General features: G+C 45.8%; 1 protein-coding gene across 1 annotated transcript in view; it reads left to right on the top strand.

Moving 5' to 3' along the window:
- The window catches only part of LOC143768763 (cholinesterase-like), a 65,620-nt gene that overhangs the window by 10,158 nt on the left and 34,562 nt on the right, over window positions 1-20,900 (top strand). Inside the window, exon 2 of the mRNA XM_077257413.1 lies at window positions 152-1,670. Within this exon, the coding sequence (XP_077113528.1) occupies window positions 157-1,670 (1,514 nt within the window). The 5' untranslated portion in view covers window positions 152-156. The remainder of the gene's footprint in view (window positions 1-151; window positions 1,671-20,900) is intronic.

Here is a 20,900-nt window from a genome sequence, read left to right as displayed (position 1 = left end):
TGCAGCCTTAGTGAATAGTTGAGTATGCTTGATACACGATGTTTCCCCAAATAACTTTGTGTCGGGCCTCTAGAGCCCTAGTTTTAGCAGTTTATCAGAAAACAAAAAAACACATTTTAAAGTAATCAATTGCTTATTGTTTTTATTACAGGAATAATGGAAAAAGATAGACATAAAGTAATCACCTTTTTAATGGCATATCTCATTTTGATACTTGCTTTAGCACTAAATGTCTATGCTGAGCACGGAACAATTGTGGAAATTAAACAAGGGAAGGTCAGAGGTTTCCATATACCTACAAATTCTGGATCAGTGATTGCCTTTCTGGGTATACCTTATGGAGAACCACCAACGGGAACACAAAGATTCAAAAAGCCAGAGCCTCGAAAACCATGGCAAGGTGTCTATGACGCTTCAAAATTTGGTAAATCCTGTTATCAAAAAAGATATGAAGATCGTGCTAGTTTTCCTGGTTCAAATATGTGGCAAGTCAACAATGAAATGAGTGAAGATTGTCTATTTTTGAACGTTTGGGTTCCATCATCTAATCCAAAGTCTGCACATGTAATAATATTTATCTATGGTGGAGCTTTCATCTCTGGGAGCTCATCTATGGAACTATATGACCCAAGTATTCTCGCTTACTCAGAGGACATGATTGTGGTATCAATGAACTACAGAGTCGGAGCTCTAGGTTTTTTGGCATTACCAGGAAATAAAGACATTCCTGGAAATGCTGGCATGTTTGACCAACAGTTGGCACTTCGGTGGGTTCACGAAAACATTGCATCTTTTGGAGGCAATCCTGGCAGTGTTACCTTGCTTGGACACAGTTGTGGAGCAGCATGTGTTGGCTTGCATTTACTATCTCCAGGAAGCCAAAAATACTTTAATAGGGTGATTGTGCAAAGTGGATCTCCAAGTGCGGGATGGGCAATAAATTCTCATAAAAGAGCCAAGAGGCTGACTATGAAATTAGCCGAACTTTTAGACTGTCCAGTTGATAATGATGGTGCACTGGTAACATGTCTTCAAAACAAAGATCCTACAAAAGTAGTCGAGATGCAATTATTGGTTGAAACAAAATACCTATTTTCTCTTACACACATTATACCTATTGTTGATTTTGACTTTATTAGTGATATGCCAAATAATATTATAAAGAAAATGCCTAAAAATATTGACATTTTAATAGGCGGCACCAAGGATGATGGGAATCCTTTTACAGTAACGTGGGTACCTGGTATGAGTAGAGAACATGATAGTCTTTTAACCACTGAACAGGTAATACAAGGAATTACAGGGTTATTCCCAATAGCTGGAGATATTGGAATTGAATCCATATTATTTGAATATAAAGACTGGGAGGATGAAAACAACTTGGAGAAAAACAGAGAAGCCATGGAGCTTATATTACGAGATTATTACATGATTTGTCCAATGAAATATTTTGCTGATGAAATGGCAAAACGTGAATCAAACATATATTTTTATGAATTTAACCATCACTCCTCAAAAGAAGTTTGGCCTAAATGGATGGGAGTCCTTCACGGTGCTATCCTGCCATTTATGTTTGGAAAGCCTCTCATCAAAGGAAGCAATTTCACTGAAGAAGAACAGTTGCTCAGCAAAAGAATTATGAAAGCCTGGGGTAATTTTGCAAGAACCGGGTATGGTATAATCTAACAGTCTTTCTATAAGTAATGATTAATGATGTGGACAAAAATAAGAATGATGTCTTTAGATAACATTTATATTTTAGTAAAAATAGAATGGGTTGGCGCAAAGTGGAACTATACAAAGGTATTTGCTGCAAAACAACGAACAACACCACAAAATTGTCAATAAAAACAACTTAATATACTATATAGTTTGCACAAAAATACCTTGTAGAAGAACATAACAAAATTATTATAAAAACCATAATCCACTAAGTTCAGTCAATCGACTGGTCATATTAAAAATCACATAGAATAAACGCAAAAAAAGTCCCAAGAGTCAAGTTAATTAGCTCCAAAGCATATGGAATTAGAACAATTGATGCATAGAGTCCCCCACACTGAATAGGTTTGGAGCAGCTACGAGCTTTCACACACGCGCACATGCCAGTGGGGAGCAGGCTCAGGAAGTGTGTGTCACCGGCCGGGACTGCCCTCCTGAAAGCATTTTTCTTTTCTCTGGCTGCTATTATCTTTAGAGAAGTATTTAATACTACGGACTCCAGCATCTGATCTTAGAGGTAACCCTAACATCACGTACTAACATTTATATTTTGTTTTTTACTTTTCATTTGGTCATTCATCTGCCATGGCTTAAAATACTGACCTACATAGCAAAATTGGGCACCTTTGTGGACACCCCCTTCCATCCGCTATGCCAAACCTATCAACAGCACCACAACTTAGTGTTATGGGGATCCAATTATATGCCATGGTTAAAGGGTTACTCTTTTCTATAGGATAAGTAATAATTTGCTGATTTTTGTGATTTCAACCATTTGCAACCCTAATAATAATAATAATTTATAGCTGCTGTATAGTGCCAATACATTGGGCAGCACTTTACATTTCAGAGGGGACAATAAAAACAAAACAGATTAAACCCATAATTCAACAGCTACCAAGATGAGTAAGGTCACTGCTCCCAAGCTCACAATCTATGAAGAAATAGGAGAGACATGAAAGGTAAGTGGTAATAAATGCATGTATCGTACGGTCCAACCATAAATATCATAAATAGGGTACTCTAATGACGCTGCATGAACCGGTCACCAGTCAGTATATGTGTAAATACAGATGTAGAGGGCTATTAAGTGAATGGAGGCTGTGTAAACAGAGGCTACAAGAGACCAGATTTGGAAAAAAATTTGGGAGGGCAATACATGAATAGTTATATAAGTGAGGTGAGGCAATAGCTCAGTCTAATGAATTATGCTTTTGATGCATTTTTAAGACTTGCAAATACTAGGATTTCATCAGCTCACCCAACCAGACATATTAGAGTCGAATCCTCATTAGACATGTGCAGAGTACGGATCACCACCAAGTTCCTGCTGGCCGACTCCCAGGTGAAAATGCAAATCACTCACTTGTCCGGCTCATGCAATAATTGAATGGAGGAGATGAAAATATAATAAAATCTTGTCCTTTATTAGTGCATCATAAAAACAAGCTGACACATTTCAGGCAATACTGCCCTTAGTCATAGCATAGTAAAAACATATTACAACACAATACATAAAGGCACATAACAAAAGGCTATAACCAAGCACAATACATGTCAATTAACCATATATCAAACACCTGAGTACCCATTGGACAAAGACACACACCCTGCTCAACCTGACTGTTATACAAACGTTATAGCCACTAAGGCTGCTTTCACACATCAGGCTTTTTGTTTCAGGCTAAATCCGGCAAATTTGCTAAAAAACGGATCCGGTGTGAAAAACGGATCCGGTTTGAAAAACTGATGCACCGGATCCGTTTTTTAGCTGGATCCGGCATTCCTCACTGCGCATGTATTTTGGAGTTCCTGAGAGGGAGAGGGAGAGAGAGAGAGAGAGAGAGAGAGAGAGAGAGAGAGAGAGAGAGAGAGAGAGAATCTCCACATGCCAGAAACGAAAACAATGCTTCTGGGCATGCCCAATGTGTAAAAACGGATTCGGTAGCCGGAATCCTACATTCACACATCCGTTTGATGCGTTTATTGACGGAAACGTCCCTTCAGGCATTTTCGCCGGACTGAAAAAATGTTGCAGGAGACGTTTATTGTGTCCGGCAAAAAAGCCTGAAGGGACGGATCCAGCACAAAACGGATGAAACGCATGTCCTTCAGGCACAATCCGGCGCTAATACAACTCTATGGGAAAAAAATGGATCCGGTTTGTATAAAAAACGGACCCGTTTTTTGCTGGATTTGCCGGATTGTGCCTGAAACAAAAAACCTGATGTGTGAAAGCAGCCTAAGTGTATGTACATTATTGCAAATACAAATTGTAAGAATACATATGCAGCGCCCCAGAGTTCTGGTCGTTGCAGTACTGTGGCTTCGCCGCTAAGGGGAGCCATGGTACGTTCGATGGCACCGAAGGAGTTCCTCCAATCAGGTATCACAGACACCAATATGTTTCACAGCTGGGCCTCCGGGGGGAGCTAAGGGTGCTATTCATTAGGCCACTCCCCACCATAGTGGGTAAACTGGGGGTCAGGCAGAAAGTGAGAGAGAACGCTGACGGGATTGAACGGAGCAACACCCTGTGGCAGGGGGTGTTGTGAAGGGAGAGACTGTAGGGTCTCTGCCAGGGGTGGGATCCTGGCAGAGGCTTGGCATTGAAAGAACGTAACGGGTCCGCGCAGGCTCCTGGAAGCGGCGGGACTCAAGGAAAGGACTAGAAGCGAGACAGATTGTGCTGAGTGAGAAACGAGATCAAGCAGAAGGAGAATACCAGCAGGGGTTTTGTTGAAAGAGGCAGCACCCTGCTGAGGCGCAATACCGGTGGCCGGAACGCCGAGGGAGTGGATTAGAATACAGCTTCAAGCCATACTCCAAACAGCGGCAGGACAGTCGGTCTCAGGCGGGCTGTCTACCACATATCACCTATGAAGTCTTGGGGGGCAATTGCGGGAGAGGGGCGACTCTAGGGTCCCGGAAGAACTCCAGGCCTACCTGACAAACGGGTGCCATTCCAACCTGAATACAGGGAAGGGGTGGATTACAGAGGAACATCAAATCGAGTTGTGAGGGAACTTAAGAAACAGACACAACCGTTGTGGGGTTACTTTCCGTAAGCACAGCAGGGAAGGACTACAACACATAGCGCTAGAAGGAAGGCACAGATTTCCACCTGAGAGGAGAACTCTGGAGGTGCCATTGGACCGGCCGGACTTGCGTAGCCTGGTGAACCGTGTTCTGGACTGAGGACTCAGAGATCTCCAGTAAAGAGGTAAAGAGACTGCAACCTGGTGTCCTCGTTATTTACCGCGACTTACACCCCACAACTGCACCGCTCCACCGCTATCATTACTACCACCTATTACACCGGACGTCCCCCACTGACGGACAGGGCCACGGACCGGGTCTAGCCACCGTGACAACCCCGAGACTGAGAACTAGAGGCCCGGCTCCGGGTACCCCTCGGCCCTGCGGCGGTGTGGGGGCGCCGCAAACTTGGCGTCACGAACAGGATCTACTTAAGCCTGAAGAATCAGGTCATGTGTGCCTTGGAACTGTGATTTATCATGCTTGGACTGTGCTTTATTACAAGGACTGTGTGTTGCCACTTGCCGCCAGAAGTTCCCGCCAAAACCGCCGCCATTACAGCGCTAAGGAGAGCGCAGGAGAAGAAGAAGGGCGTGGAAGTGGGCGTGAACAAGCTGAAGAGCGCGAAAGACAATGGCCGCCCAGTCTAAATATCTCGGCCCCTTGAGGACGTGTCCGTCAGCAGCCGAGATCCGCCTCCTGATCCTTAATGGTGGGCAGAGACAACGAAAACGAAACCGCCCACGAAGAAGAGAGCGGGAAAAGGACCAGGAAGAAGGAGCGAGCGACATGGAGGACGCCATGGCGAGCCGCCCGGAGCCGGAGCATGGGGTCGGAGCAGAGGACTCCCCCAGCCACCCGGAGGGGCACCGCAACCAGGCCTCCACCGCTGATGCTGAATTCCTGCAGGCCGGAGTGGACGAGCTCAGCGACCGACCCCGGCGGACGCAGCTGAGCACCGAGGCCGGGTGGAAGAAGGCCATCATCAGGAGCCTCACCGGACATCTGTCGGCAGCCTCATCTGGTCCGGAGCAGGGAAGAAGTCCCAGCGCTCCGAAGCTGGAAAGCAAGGCCCTGCCGGAAAGCGAGGTACTGCAAGCAGAGATGACAGCGTCGCAGAACAAGGCCCTGCAGCCAGCGTTCCAGACCCCAGCGGAGACGGAGCAGACCGGCACCGGAGGAACCGCATCTGAAGCAGGTAGGAAGAGCCACCCTGCCCTGACGACCGACACCACCCCAGCGACTGCTAGCGCCACAGCTGCTGACTCCGTTCCAGTGACTGATCTTGCAGCAGCCGCTACCTCTGCTGCAGCAGATGCCCATACTCAAGCTGCGCAGACCTCCATCGCGGCGCATGATTTAATCGTACATGAAAGACGGATTAACGGCGTTTGTCCAGCACTGGGTGTAACCCTGGACCTCACTTTGCCCAGGCCAAGAAGGGTTAAGTGCCAGGTGCAGCCCTGGAAGCCGTCCAACTAAGCCTCGGAAACCTGAAACTGTAAATAGTTAACTGTTTATTTCCTTGCTGTTTTGCTGCTAAAACCCGTCCTGGGTTAACTCTTAAAGGGATCCCTTTGTTTACCCGGGATCCCTATTGCTTTTTATTTTTGCTTTCACTTTCATTTTTGCTTTTTGTTCCACAATGTTATAAAAACTGCTGAATCATGAACAGTGCATGATTTGAACTTTCTTGTAAATAGTTTGCACCTTCTTAAAGGTGCACCCTACTGGTTTTAGCCAAAGACACTTTGCGAAGATATTTGCCCTATTGGTTTGAGCCAAAGACACTTTGTGAAGATACCTTTCCTACCGGTTCTAGTTAAAGACACTTTGCGAAGATACCATGCCGGAACCTTTGCATGGGCTGGTAGGCTGAGAAGACGAGCTCCCTTAGAAAGACTTGGTCTCCTCTTAAAGGGGATGTGAGAAACTGAACTTGAGAGAGATACTGTTGCAGAACAGTAATGCCATAATGATGCCTTGAAAAAAAAAATGTAACTGTTTTACATGCTAAGTTATATGTGTTGAATTTGTTGAAATGTCTAAATAATGTTTTGCAGAAAGAAAAGATGCAGAGAGCCCGTAGGGGTAGAGATAGAGGTCTGCATAGTTGAAAGTAAGCAAAGTAATAATGAAGGTGAGGATAGAAGGTAAACCCCGCGTCCCCATTGAAAGTTACTTTGTTACTAAGGACAGAGAGTGAACCCGTAGGGGTTAGAGAGTGAGTCCTTAAAGGAGCCGAGTAGAGCTGGCTCAGAGTTCTTTAAACGAAAGGAATGTTATGTCTATACTATGTATAGTAGAGAAAGGCAGTAGGCCCTGGATGAACAGGGCGGTCCTGTAAAAGAAAGGAGAGGCAGTAGGTCTGGTGCCATAGGGACAGGCGGTCCTGCAGGTTCAAAGTAGGAGAATGTGAAGTTACCTTACCCTGTAATGTGATTATAGGAAGGCCTTTGGTAAACTAAGAGTGTATGTTTCCTAAAGGCAATGTTAATTTATTGTTCCAGAATTTGCACTAAGTAGAATACCCGGTTGGGTAACAGGAGTTATGCATAGCCTGTAATTTATAATGTTGACCATGTTTGTAACGTTAAAAGTGTCCTCACCTCCCATAAAGGGAAGCCTGTTCAAGTATACTTATTGTTTTGCACTCAACAAAATTGTATGTCTTTTTGCTAATCTGTATTGTTGTTTTTCTTCCCAGTCCCGGAGTACTGTGTTTAACCAGGGGGGAGTGCAGCGCCCCAGAGTTCTGGTCGTTGCAGTACTGTGGCTTCGCCGCTAAGGGGAGCCATGGTACGTTCGATGGCACCGAAGGAGTTCCTCCAATCAGGTATCACAGACACCAATATGTTTCACAGCTGGGCCTCCGGGGGGAGCTAAGGGTGCTATTCATTAGGCCACTCCCCACCATAGTGGGTAAACTGGGGGTCAGGCAGAAAGTGAGAGAGAACGCTGACGGGATTGAACGGAGCAACACCCTGTGGCAGGGGGTGTTGTGAAGGGAGAGACTGTAGGGTCTCTGCCAGGGGTGGGATCCTGGCAGAGGTGTTATGACCCCAATGGCGAGGGTCTCAGAGGAACGTGGAAGTCTGCAGAATACAAAAATCCAGCTCATAGGGCAGTGGTAACTGGGTTGACCATATATCTACTCCTAACGCCAACACTAGAAGTAGCCGGGGATCATTCCTACGTTGATTCTAGATGACACGCGCCAGCCGGAGAATCTAGCTACCCCTAGTAGAGGAAAACAAAGACCTTTCTTGCCTCCAGAGAAGGGAACCCCAAAGCTGGATAGAAGCCCCCCACAAATAATGACGGTGAGGTAAGAGGAAATGACAAACACAGAAATGAACCAGGTTTAGCATAGAGAGGCCCGCTTACTGATAGCAGAATAAAGAAAGGTAACTTATATGGTCAACAAAAACCCTATCAAAATCCACACTGGAAATTCAAGAACCCCCGAACCGTCTAACGGTCCGGGGGGAGAACACCAGCCCCCCTAGAGCTTCCAGCAAAGGTCAGGATATAGATTAGGAACAAGCTGGACAAAAATACAAAACCAAAACAAATAGCAAAAAGCAAAAGGCAGACTTAGCTGATATAACTGGAACCAGGATCAGTAGACAAGAGCACAGCAGACTAGCTCTGATAACTACGTTGCCAGGCATTGAACTGAAGGTCCAGGGAGCTTATATAGCAACACCCCTAACTAACGACCCAGGTGTGGATAAAAGGAATGACAGAAAAACCAGAGTCAAAAAACTAGTAACCACTAGAGGGAGCAAAAAGCAAATTCACAACACAGAGGCTTGGCATTGAAAGAACGTAACGGGTCCGCGCAGGCTCCTGGAAGCGGCGGGACTCAAGGAAAGGACTAGAAGCGAGACAGATTGTGCTGAGTGAGAAACGAGATCAAGCAGAAGGAGAATACCAGCAGGGGTTTTGTTGAAAGAGGCAGCACCCTGCTGAGGCGCAATACCGGTGGCCGGAACGCCGAGGGAGTGGATTAGAATACAGCTTCAAGCCATACTCCAAACAGCGGCAGGACAGTCGGTCTCAGGCGGGCTGTCTACCACATATCACCTATGAAGTCTTGGGGGGCAATTGCGGGAGAGGGGCGACTCTAGGGTCCCGGAAGAACTCCAGGCCTACCTGACAAACGGGTGCCATTCCAACCTGAATACAGGGAAGGGGTGGATTACAGAGGAACATCAAATCGAGTTGTGAGGGAACTTAAGAAACAGACACAACCGTTGTGGGGTTACTTTCCGTAAGCACAGCAGGGAAGGACTACAACACATAGCGCTAGAAGGAAGGCACAGATTTCCACCTGAGAGGAGAACTCTGGAGGTGCCATTGGACCGGCCGGACTTGCGTAGCCTGGTGAACCGTGTTCTGGACTGAGGACTCAGAGATCTCCAGTAAAGAGGTAAAGAGACTGCAACCTGGTGTCCTCGTTATTTACCGCGACTTACACCCCACAACTGCACCGCTCCACCGCTATCATTACTACCACCTATTACACCGGACGTCCCCCACTGACGGACAGGGCCACGGACCGGGTCTAGCCACCGTGACAACCCCGAGACTGAGAACTAGAGGCCCGGCTCCGGGTACCCCTCGGCCCTGCGGCGGTGTGGGGGCGCCGCACATACAGTATGTATGTCGCCAATATATGTAAATACATATAAATACCCCCACATATATACATAAACCACATATATTTATAATATTTATACATGAGAACATCACTTAATAAAAATACATCAGATCTGTTTTATAATTCATTCCTTTGGGGAAACAAGTATCTAATTTTAAGATCCAGGCTGCCTCTCTGGCTCGTAGAGCAGATACTGTATTCCCTCCTCTGACTGCCCTCTTTACTTGTTCAATGGCAGTTACTCTCATGGAAGTCGTGTCACCAGCATGAACCTTATAACCTTATTGAAGTGTCTGGACACTCCTGACAAAGAGCGTTTATCATTGCTATTACCTGTAGCAGCTCCTGATACATGTTCTTTAATTCTCTGCTTTAATTTACGTGTGGTCGATCCCACGTATTGCACATTACATGCCTGACAAGAAACCAAATATATTGCAGATCTGGAATTGCAATTGGCAAAAAGAGCTTATTCTTGGCTAGAAAGTACGGGTAACTACAAATGCGGCATGAGTAGAAGTGGATTGTGTCAATTGTGAGGCAGTGACCCCCTGTTACAGCTAGGGGGCGCTGTATGTGCTCTGCAGAATGTGCATGGAAGTGTAGTGAGGCCGTGAGGGCGTACTACAGACACAGGTGTGACTGTAACTAGAATGATGAAGCAGTGACTGATTAAAAAGCCCTGTAGTAGTGGGGGAGGTGTGTCAGTGTGTTCTTGGAAGCAGACAGGGCAGTTGTCTGCAGAGCTCTCTCTGTGTGGAGCAACACAGAGGCTAAAGGAACCAGAGAGACTGACACCCTGCGTCTTGGGCTGTCTTATGTGTACCCGGCTGCACTCCAGAGGATAAAGAGTGCAGTATGCTGAGTGAGTACAGAGACTTGTTACCGGCGTGCGGTCACCCAGGGAAACTGGACAGAGGGAAGTGCGGCCTGTGTATTGACTGCGTCACATAGCCATGCATTATTAATGGACTGTGTGAAGAAGCCGTATTCTCTATTGACTGTGTGAAGTAACACAATAAAAGAACTTTTGTTTGAACTTGTTTGGGTCACTGCCGTTTCACTGTGTATGGTCGTACCGCTGCATCACATATGGTGGAGAATGCGAGCCATGTGAACTGAGGCATACCCAAAGCTTGCTGCATGTCAGTGATTAAGCCTGCAAAGCTACAGTTTAAGCCAGCTGATAAAATGGAGGAGCTTTTGAAGCAGTTTGCCCGCTCACAGCAGCAGCAGCAAGAGGCGCTGCTATTACAGCGACAACAGTTGGAGCTACAAAAGCAGCAACAGCAGACTACTGAATTGTTGATGCAGCAGTTCGCGGCTATGCGAGAGGCAGGTTCACCAGGGACAGCATTCCGGTCTGAGGCTCGGTACAAGGTCCGGTCAGCGCTGAGGAAGATGGAGCCTGAGGACGACATGGAGGCTTTTCTCACCATCTTTGAACATACTGCGGAGCGGGAGAGCTTGCCGGAGACTCAGTGGGCTGAGGTGGTGTCCAATTTCCTGACGGGAGATGCCCAGAAAGCCTTCATAGACCTCAGTCAGGACAATGCCCTGGACTATGGGAAGCTGAAAGGTGAGATTCTTGCTAGACTGGGGGTTAATACATATGTGCGGGCCCAACGGGTGTTCCAATGGTCCTTTTCCGAGACTCGCCCTGCCCGATCTCAGGTGCATGACTTGCTGCAACTAGTTAAAAAATGGCTTCAGCCTGAGACATTAACCCCGTTCCAGATGGTAGAGAGGGTGGTGGTTGACCGCCTGGTGAGGGCTCTGCCACCAGCCATACAGCGTTGGGTGGGACAAGGGGACCCAGGCACTCTGGATGAAGTGGTGGGACTGGTAGAGCAATATACAGCCACTCAGGACTTTATACGGAGCACTGCTCCATTTCGGCTGTCACGTAAGGTTTCCCCAGCCCAGGAGCTGGGGAAAACTAAAACGGCTCCTGGGCACAGTCATGCTGCAGCGATCAGGTGTTGGCGCTGCCAAGGGTCCGGCCATATGGCTGTTAACTGCCCATTGGTGTCTGAACCTATGGACTGCAAGTATGGTCGCCGTATTTCTATGTATGCTCAGCCAGTTGGTACCACCACTACAGGCAACGCCGACAGCGAACCCCAGCTGTGCCAGGTACTTGTGAATGGGTGCCGAACAGAGGCTCTTCTGGACACGGGGAGTAAAGTGACTCTGGTCCACCATTCCCTTGTTGCTGGGGACAACACCCACGGACAGAAAGTGGAGGTGATGGGTATCCATGGGGAAATCCGGGAGTACCCGACCGTGGAGGTCAATGTTTCTACACCATGTGGAGACATTAGACATGTGGTGGGAATGGCAAAGACCCTTCCCTATGGGACTGTGTTGGGAAGAGATTTTCCCCTGTTTTGGTCCCTGTGGGAGACCAGGGTAAACCCTCTCATGGAAAAAGTTATACCGGGTACAGAACCCAAAGATATTGAAATACCTGCCATAGGGGTCGCCAACCTAGGGACAGAGTGTAATCCCGACAGGCTCCCCCTAGAGGTAATGGCAGGAGAAGCTAAAGATGTTGTTTCGGGCATAGAACCCGAAGATCCTAAGAGGTATGCCACAGGGGTCGCCAATTTAGGATTAGAGTGTAATCCCGATAGGCTCCCTCTAGAAGTTGTGGCAGTAGAAGTTGTGGGGACCCCATTGAACCCTGAGCGGGAGCTGTTCCCTGGTAAGGTTGGGACAGCTCAGATCCAGGGTCCCTTTCGGAGACGCAGATATAAAAGACGCAGGTATGAGAAGAGCCGAGAGTGGATGATCGCAGAGGCGACTGGGGATGTGCGCACGAGGAACTCTATGGCACCGGTCAAGAATGGGGCCGGGGGTCAGGGTAAATCAGATAGAGTGCTCGCTAGAGAGCAGTGTCGGGAGGCTCCAGTTCGGGTGCGGCGTAGTACAGATATATGCTCATAGTTGCCAGCACGGTCTGTGGCATTTCAGCGTGATATAGTCACTGAGGCACGGGTAAGGGTACAGAGGAAACGGTACCAGGGGCCCGAAAGCAGATACTTAGGTGACAGGATGACCCGTAGGGTTAGTGAACCTGAAGTAAAGTAAGTAAAGACCACCCAAAACTGGCCCAAATCTGCGGTTAATCATAAAAGAGGGTTTGACTTCTGCAATAGAGATCGGGGTGGGTGGTCCCGTAATTAAATATGGAGGAGAAATGCAAAGGGGAGGGATGCGTGCGTTGATCGATGGTTCCGGTCCCTACTTTGGTTTCTTAATGTAGTGAGCAAGGATGTCAGGGGGGCATACCAATGCCCTGTCTTTCACCCTTACGGGGTAACAAATGTTCTACCCCAAAGGTATGAACAGGGGGGAGGATATGTGAGGCAGTGACCCCTGTTACAGCTAGGGGGCTCTGTATGTACTCTGCAGAATGTGCATGGAAGCGTAGTGGGGCCATGAGGCCGTACTACAGACACAGGTGTGGCTGTAACTAGAATGATGAAGCAGTGACTGATTAAAAAGCCCTGTAGTAGTGGGGGAGGTGTGTCAGTGTGTTCTTGGAAGCAGACAGGGCAGTTGTCTGCAGAGCTCTCTCTGTGTGGAGCAACACAGAGGCTAAAGGAACCAGAGAGACTGACACATTGCGTCTTGGGCTGTCTTATGTGTACCCGGCTGCACTCCAGAGGATAAAGAGTGCAGTACGCTGAGTGAGTACAGAGACTTGTTACCGGCGTGCGGTCACCCTGGGAAACTGGACAGAGGGAAGTGCGGCCTGTGTATTGACTGCGTCATATAGCCATGCATTATTAATGGCCTGTGTAAAGAAGCCGTATTATCTATTGACTGTGTGAAGTAACACAATAAAAGAACTTTTGTTTGAACTTGTTTGGGTCACTGCCGTTTCACTGTGTATGGTCATACCGCTGCATCACACAATATATGCAAAAAAACATCAAATTTAGAGCAAAAGATGCACAGCATGATTATACTATCAAACCTTTTGCTAATTGTAAAAAAGATTTCATGTGTGTGTGTGTGTGTGTGTGTGTCTTTGTCATATTATATATGTGAAGAAACCAGATTGTATCTCAATTTCCCAGACAGCCATGTTTTTGCAAAGCCAAAAGAACTGGCTTTTTATCTGTATATTGGCTTGTGCATTTAAGTGTTTATGTCTGGTGGTTCAAGAAGACAGACTTGCAAACTGATACCATTTAACATACAATGTAAGTCTGTAATAGTGACTTGTACATAGTGTGTGTTTCTCTTTGTTTATTGATGTGTGCTGATATGCTAATTGTGCATTGAATTCCAGAACTAGCTTGGTGACTTCTAAAGCAGAGAAGGAAAGACTGTGCAAATAGATTGAATGGTCAAGTAGTACTAGGTAATCTCATCACCATTGTTTGCCATATCTTGATGTTGAACTAAAGGACACTGGGTAATTCTAAAAATAGCTTACATGCCTTGGGTATAAAATGACTCAGAGTTCACATCTTGGGAGTCTGAAGTAATACAGAGCTCCCAGCCAGAGATTCTGCAAACCACCCAACAGACAAGAGAAAGGACTGCAGCCAATTCGTCATGGCACCATCACGAGGGACACTGATCTAGGATTCTATAGGATACAACCTAGGGGTTTTCGGCTCCGGTTGGAAGGACACAGATCTGATCCAGTGATCATCTCTGAACCATGGATCTGTTTGGCGAAAGCCAGGGTTGGGACCCGCTGTTCGCCTGGTTCCATGGAGATGGTCAGATAAGCCAGGTGGTGACTCTCGTGTCAACTGGCTTTGGACCTTGTATGAACTCTATGGACAGTTCTTGGTCATCTCCCTATGCTTGTCGTTACCCCTTCTCTGTGTGTTCATCCACAGATGGAGTAGCGACCCTGGGAGCTCTGACATCATGTCAACTGGCTTTGGACCTTGTATGGACTCTATGGACAGTTCTTGGTCATCTCCCTATGCTTGTCGTTACCGCTTCTATGTGCGTTCATCCACAGATGGAGTAGCGACCCTGGGGGCTCTGACATCATGTCATACTGGAAATACATGGAGATGCAGTGATATTTTATATGCGCCCATGTGACCCTGGGATCCCTGACATCGTGTCATACTGGAAAGACATGGAGACGCAGTGACCTTTTATATGCGCCCATGTAACCAAACAATCCCAGCCATGGTGGGATTGTTCTGTTTGCTATTGTGTGTTGTGGTTCAATAAAGTATTGCCACACTGTTTTACATTAATCCTGTGTTGTCTGTGCAGTGTATTGCCCACGGGAAGATAGAGCGGGCGTTCAGTGGTATGAGCCGTGGTCCATGCAGTCTTGCTAAAGACAGCCGGGCCAGCGGACGAGAGCACCCACTGACCCTGTTTCTCCGTAACAATATATATATATATATATATATATATATATATATATATATATATATATATATATATAATAAATCAAAATGAATATCTCATGGAAGTCTGAATTTGGAATGATACTCAAAATCAAAGTGGAAAATCAAATTACAGGCTGATCCAACTTTAGTGGAAATGCCTCAAGACACGGAAATGATGCTCCATAGTGTGTGACCTCCACGTGCCTGTGTGGCCTCCCTACAACTCCTGGGCATGCTCCTGATGAGGCAGCGGATGGTGTCCTGTTGTGAATTCTGCTCTTGGGTTCCCTCCGGTGGTTGTTGGTGGTAATGCAGTTATCCCTGGGTTGCAATCCTGGGCAGGTGTCCCTGCTGATTGCAGCTCTGGCTGGGATATTTAGGTGTGCAGGATTCATTAGCCCTTGCCAGTTGTCCATTGTTCTTGGAGTTTGCATCTCTGTCTGGTTCCTCCTGCCCTGCTGCCAAATCAGCAAAGATAAGTGTCTGGTTTTGTTTCTGCAGCACACATGCTGTGTGCTTTACAATTCAGTACTATTCAATGTTTTTTCTTGTCCAGCTTAGACTGTGTTTGGATATTTCAGTCAAGTTGGATTCTCAGGAGATGCAGATATACATTCCATGTCTTTAGTTAGATGGTGGAATTTTTGTATCATCTGCTGTGGATATTTTTAGGGTTTTAATACTGACCGCTTAGTATTCTGTCCTATCCTTTTCTATTTAGCTAGCGTGGCCTCTTTTGCTAAATCCTGATTTCTGCCTGCGTGTGTCTTTCCTCTAATACTCACAGTCAATATTTGTGGGGGGCTGCCTATCCTTTGGGGTTCTGCTCTGAGGCAAGATAGAATTCCCATTTCCATCTATAGGGGTATTTAGTCCTCCGGCTGTGTCGAGGTGTCTAGGATGTGTTAGGTACACCCCACGGCTCCTTCTAGTTGCGGTGACAGTTTAGGGTTTGCGGTCAGTACAGGTTCCACCTACTCCTGAGAAAGTCTCATGCGGCTCCAAAGTCACCGGATCATAACAGTGTCCTGAGGGATCGCCTCCCAGATCTGTACAAAAGCATCCACCAACTCCTGGACAGTCTGTGGTGCAATGTGATTGTTAGTGGATGGGGCGAGACATGATGTCCCAGATGTGTTCAATTGGATTCAGGTCTGGGGAACGGGCGGGCCAGTCCATAGCTTCAATGCTTTCATCTTGCAGGAACTGCTGACACACTCCAGCCACATGAGCTCTGGCATTGTCCTGCATTAGGAGGAACCCAGGGCCAACAGCACCAGCATATGGTCTCACATGAGGTTTGAGGATCTCATCTCGGCAACTAATGGCAGTCAGGATATCTCTGGAGAGCACATGGAGGGCTGTGCAGCCCTCCAAGGAAATGCCACCCCACACCATTACTGACCCACTGTCAAACCGGTCATGCTGAAGGATGTTGCAGGCAGCAGATCGCTCTCCATGGCGTCTCCAGACTCTGTCACGTCTGTTACATGTGCTCAGTGTGAACCTGCTTTCATCTGTGAAGAGCACAGGGTGCCAGTGGCAAATTTTCCAATCCTGGTGTTCTGTGGCAAATGTCAAGCATCCTGCACGGTGTTGGGCTGTGAGCACAACCCTCATCTGTGGACGTCGGGCACTCAGACCATCCTCATGGAGTCAGTTTCTAACCGTTTGTACAGACACATGCACATTTGTGGCCTGCTGGAGGTCATTTTGCAGGGCTCTGGCAGTGCTCCTTCTGTTCCTCCTTGCACAAAAGGCTGAGATAGTGGTCCTGCTGCTGGGTTGTTGCCATCCTACAGCCCCCTCCACATCTCCTGGACTACTGGCCTGTCTTCTGTTAGCGCCTCCAGCCTCTGGACACTGCGCTGACAGACACAGCAAACTTTCTTGCCACAGCTCGCATTGATGTGCCATCCTGGATGAGCTGCACTACCTGAGCCACTTGTGTGGGTTGCAGAGTCCGTCTCATGCTACCACGAGTGTGAAAGCACAACCAACATTGAAAAATGACCAAAACATCAGCCAGAAAGCATTGGTACTGAGATGTGGTGTGTAGTCCCCACCTGCACAACCACTCCTTTATTGAGTGTGTCTTGATAATTGCCAATAATTTCCATCTGTTGTCTATTCCATTTGCACAACTGCATGTGAAATTGATTGTCAAACATTGTTGCTTCATAAGTGGACAGTTTGATTTTACAGAAGTTTGATCTGCTTGAAGTTATACTCTGTTGTTTAAGTGTTCCCTTTATTTTTTGAGCAGTGTATATAAAAAAAAAAATATATATATATATATATATATATATATATATATATATATATATATATATATATATATTAGTCACTTAGATTTCTTTTGTGTGTGTAAACATTATATTTGAACATGGTATGTAGTGATAGTATGGTCTTCAATGGAGAATGAAATAGAAGAGGATGAACAAGGAAATTACATCACAATTTTTTTTAAAATAATATACCTTTATTTAGCTTACAAATTCGCATACAAATCCGCATCAAATCCACGTGTTATTTCAACTTTGTTTTCTGCGAAGAGAGACAGAAACTGCACAGAAATTTCCACAAGCAAATCCGCAACATGCGCACATTGCCTTAGCGAAGTTATTGACACCTGTTTTCTGTTAAGGGTATGTTTCCCCAGGGCGTTAATGCTGCATTTTTTTTCTGCAACAAAACCTGATTTCTTGGCAGGAAAGAAGCTGAGATGTAATTTCCTTGTTCAACCTCTTCTTTTCTCATTCTCTATTGAAGACCATAATATCATTCACCATGTTCAAATATAATGCTTACATACACAAAATGACGTCACCAAAAAAGATTTTTTTTTAAAAAAGTACTACATAGTATAACCTATCAAAGGATGCACCATATCCACATTAGTACTCCTAAGGGTTAAATGAGGACAACACTTTGCAGTGGCCCAGTGTGTTATCACTCAATCACAAGGTACCTTGTATTTTGATGCATACATGCAACGGCACTTCTAAGGTGCAAAAACAAATAACAAGTAACCTTGGTAGCATAAATATCAGCAGGTATCATAAAAAATGAAAAAGGTCAAATGGTAAGATAACAAGTGTATCACAAATATATAAAAAAATTGGAACAATATCACCAATTGCCGTAGACAGGTAAGGTGGAACCGGAGCTTGTTGGAGTGGAAGAGTCCATTACACAACAGCGTCGGGAGACAGTGCCCTGTCAATCCCTAAGGGGCTATCAATAAACAATAAGATTACCTGTTAGATCTTATCAGGCAGTGCTAGAACGCCATCAATCCATTATGGAGCCACGAGGACAACAACTTCCGGCAGCGGCCGGAAGTTGACATTACTAGGGCACCAGAGCGCTTTCATCACGTGAACAAAGCATCCCTATGGAAACATACGCTAGTAGACGATAAGGCATAGCAGGCTGCTGTAATGTAGAAGCAGCAGCTGGAAGTTAGCGTTGCTAAGACACCAGGACGCGGACGTAAGTAGTTAACCACTTTCATCCTTGACGATCAAGATGTCCAAAAATGGTAAAGTACAGGCATCAATGACTGATGTGAAGTAGAGACCAATGTCATTGTGATTCAGTGAGTCTACAAATATAGTAAACTCCTCTTTTACCGCCCACTGGCCCACTGGCGTACGCTTCCATAGAGACGCTGACTCTCCTGTCACGTCCTGGTGTCTTAGCAACGCTAACTTCCCGCTGCTGCATATGTTGTTTGTTTTTGGGTTACGGGCATCTGATTGATAAACTAAACACCTTAGATATGCTTACTTAGATGTTCTATCTTAGTTTTAGCTACCTTTGGCTATGTCAGAGTAGCCCGTTACTCTTTTCCGCCCACCGATGGGCGCATCCATAGAGACGCTGATGTTTTATTCATATGTCTATTTTCTAACATGCGCGCATGCGCCGTCTAGACAGAGGCATCTTTTTTGTCATTTAGTTGCTTTGACATGTTAGCGCAAGTGTTGCATCTTAGTTAGGCTGCCTTTGGTTATACTATAGCAGCCCGCTATGTTGTGCCGCCCACTGGCGTACGCTTCCATAGAGACGCTGACTCTCCTGTCGCGTCCTGGTGTCTTAGCAACGCTAACTTCCAGCTGCTGCTTCTACATTACAGCAGCCTGCTATGCCTTATCGTCTACTAGCGTATGTTTCCATAGAGACGCTTTGTTCACGTGATGAAAGCGCTCTGGTGCCCTAGTAATGTCAACTTCCGGCCGCTGCCGGAAGTTGTTGTCCTCGTGGCTCCATAATGGATTGATGGCGTTCTAGCACTGCCTGATAAGATCTAACAGGTAATCTTATTGTTCCATGGGATGCGATACACTGCGGTATGTTTTTTTTATTTTTTTTTATTTTTGGCAAATCCCATAGTGTGCACTTCATCTCATTGTGAACGCCATACATACCATCTGTATTATTAAGCCCATCACATGATTCCTGTATAGGAGGTGATAGGCTATCCACGCCCTTTAGCACACCATTTAAGGGGAACTGATTGTTCCTCCCACCCTCTGCAGTGTAGCATAGAGGGTGGCAGGTCTCTATGTCTTTTTACATAGCAATAGCACTTATGCACTTTATCTTCCACGCAAGCTAGTCCCCTGATGATCCAGCTTGAAAGAAACGTGTTGGGACATCCAAATAGGGAGAGTGCAGGGCATGTTATAATTTAGGGGTAGATGTGGACTGCCTTTGTAAGGGCGGGAGCTTGGGGATTCAGCTTTATTAATAGCCCCCTAGGGATTGACAGGGCACTGTCTCCCGACGCTGGTGTGTAATGGACTCTTCCACTCCAACAAGCTCCGCTTCCACCTTACCTGTCTATGGCAATTGGTGAGATTGTTCCAATTTTTTGATATATTTGTGATACACTTGTTATCTTACCATTTGACCTTTTTCACTTTTTATGATACCTGCTGATATTTATGCTACCAAGGTTACTTGTTATTTGTTTTTGCACCTTAGAAGTGCATGTATGCATCAATATACAAGGTACCTTGTGATTGAGTCATAACACACTGGGCCACTGCAAAGTGTTGTCCTCATTTAACCCTTAGGAGTACTAATGTGGATATGGTGCATCCTTTGATAGGTTATACTATGTAGTACTTTTTAAAAAAAAAAATTCTTTTTGGTGACGTCATTTTTGATATTTTACTTTATAACACATTAAAAGTTATGTTTTAAAATTCCTGCTTATGCTGTGTTCTCAGATTTTTGGTAGGATCTTTTGACACATTTTGAATTGTATACTGCTTTTTTCGTATTACATGCACAAAACAAATATAAGTGACTGTTATATATATATATATATATATAATAACATAATAACAAGCTCGAGACTTATCACTTTTAATTAGCCATACTTACTGCATCGCCTAATCCCTGACTCCCTCGATCTCCTGCAACAAAAATAAATTAATATACCAAAATATAATACTCCCTGTCCACTGTAGTCCAATTACCGACTGTTCCACGATAATCTCACATGTAGAACAGTCACATTGGGAGATGTGACTGCTCTTTCTGGCCTCCAGTGACACACTGAAAGGAGCTAATATCTCTCGCAGTGTATCAGGGAGCTGCAGTGAGAGTCCACCAGAGTTCATCACTCCGGTGCTCTCAATTTACTGCAGTACTACCATGTGAGACCTTTCCCACGCAGCCGTGCTGTAAGTGACAGCACCGGAGTCGATCAGCTGATACACAACGATTAGATCCTGTCAATGTATCACCGGTCGGGTACAGCGGTCACATCTCCCGATGTAGAAGAAGAAGGCTAGCACTCGACTTCTGTGGAGGTGATGGTGCTAGTGAACGGAGCCAGTAGTCCCATCAAAAATAAAATATATAATCACTGCACTCGTACAGGATAAGGTTTGCTTCAAGTGGATAATTTATTGGTGAAAAGTGAGGCAACAGGAAAAAATTTAATGTTTCGGCCAATCAGTGGCCATGATCACAATGTCGCTGAAAAAAAAAGAAAAATCCAATAAATATTTCAAAGTAAACATATATACAAAATCAAATCCATGTCAGGATGGTCCAAGAAATACACCTAGATA

Source organism: Ranitomeya variabilis, chromosome 1 (genome assembly GCF_051348905.1).
Source record: "Ranitomeya variabilis isolate aRanVar5 chromosome 1, aRanVar5.hap1, whole genome shotgun sequence".
NCBI classification, from domain to species: domain Eukaryota; kingdom Metazoa; phylum Chordata; class Amphibia; order Anura; family Dendrobatidae; genus Ranitomeya; species Ranitomeya variabilis.
The sequence above is the reverse complement of the archived record's forward strand: the minus strand, read 5'-3'. Positions and strand labels throughout refer to the sequence as shown.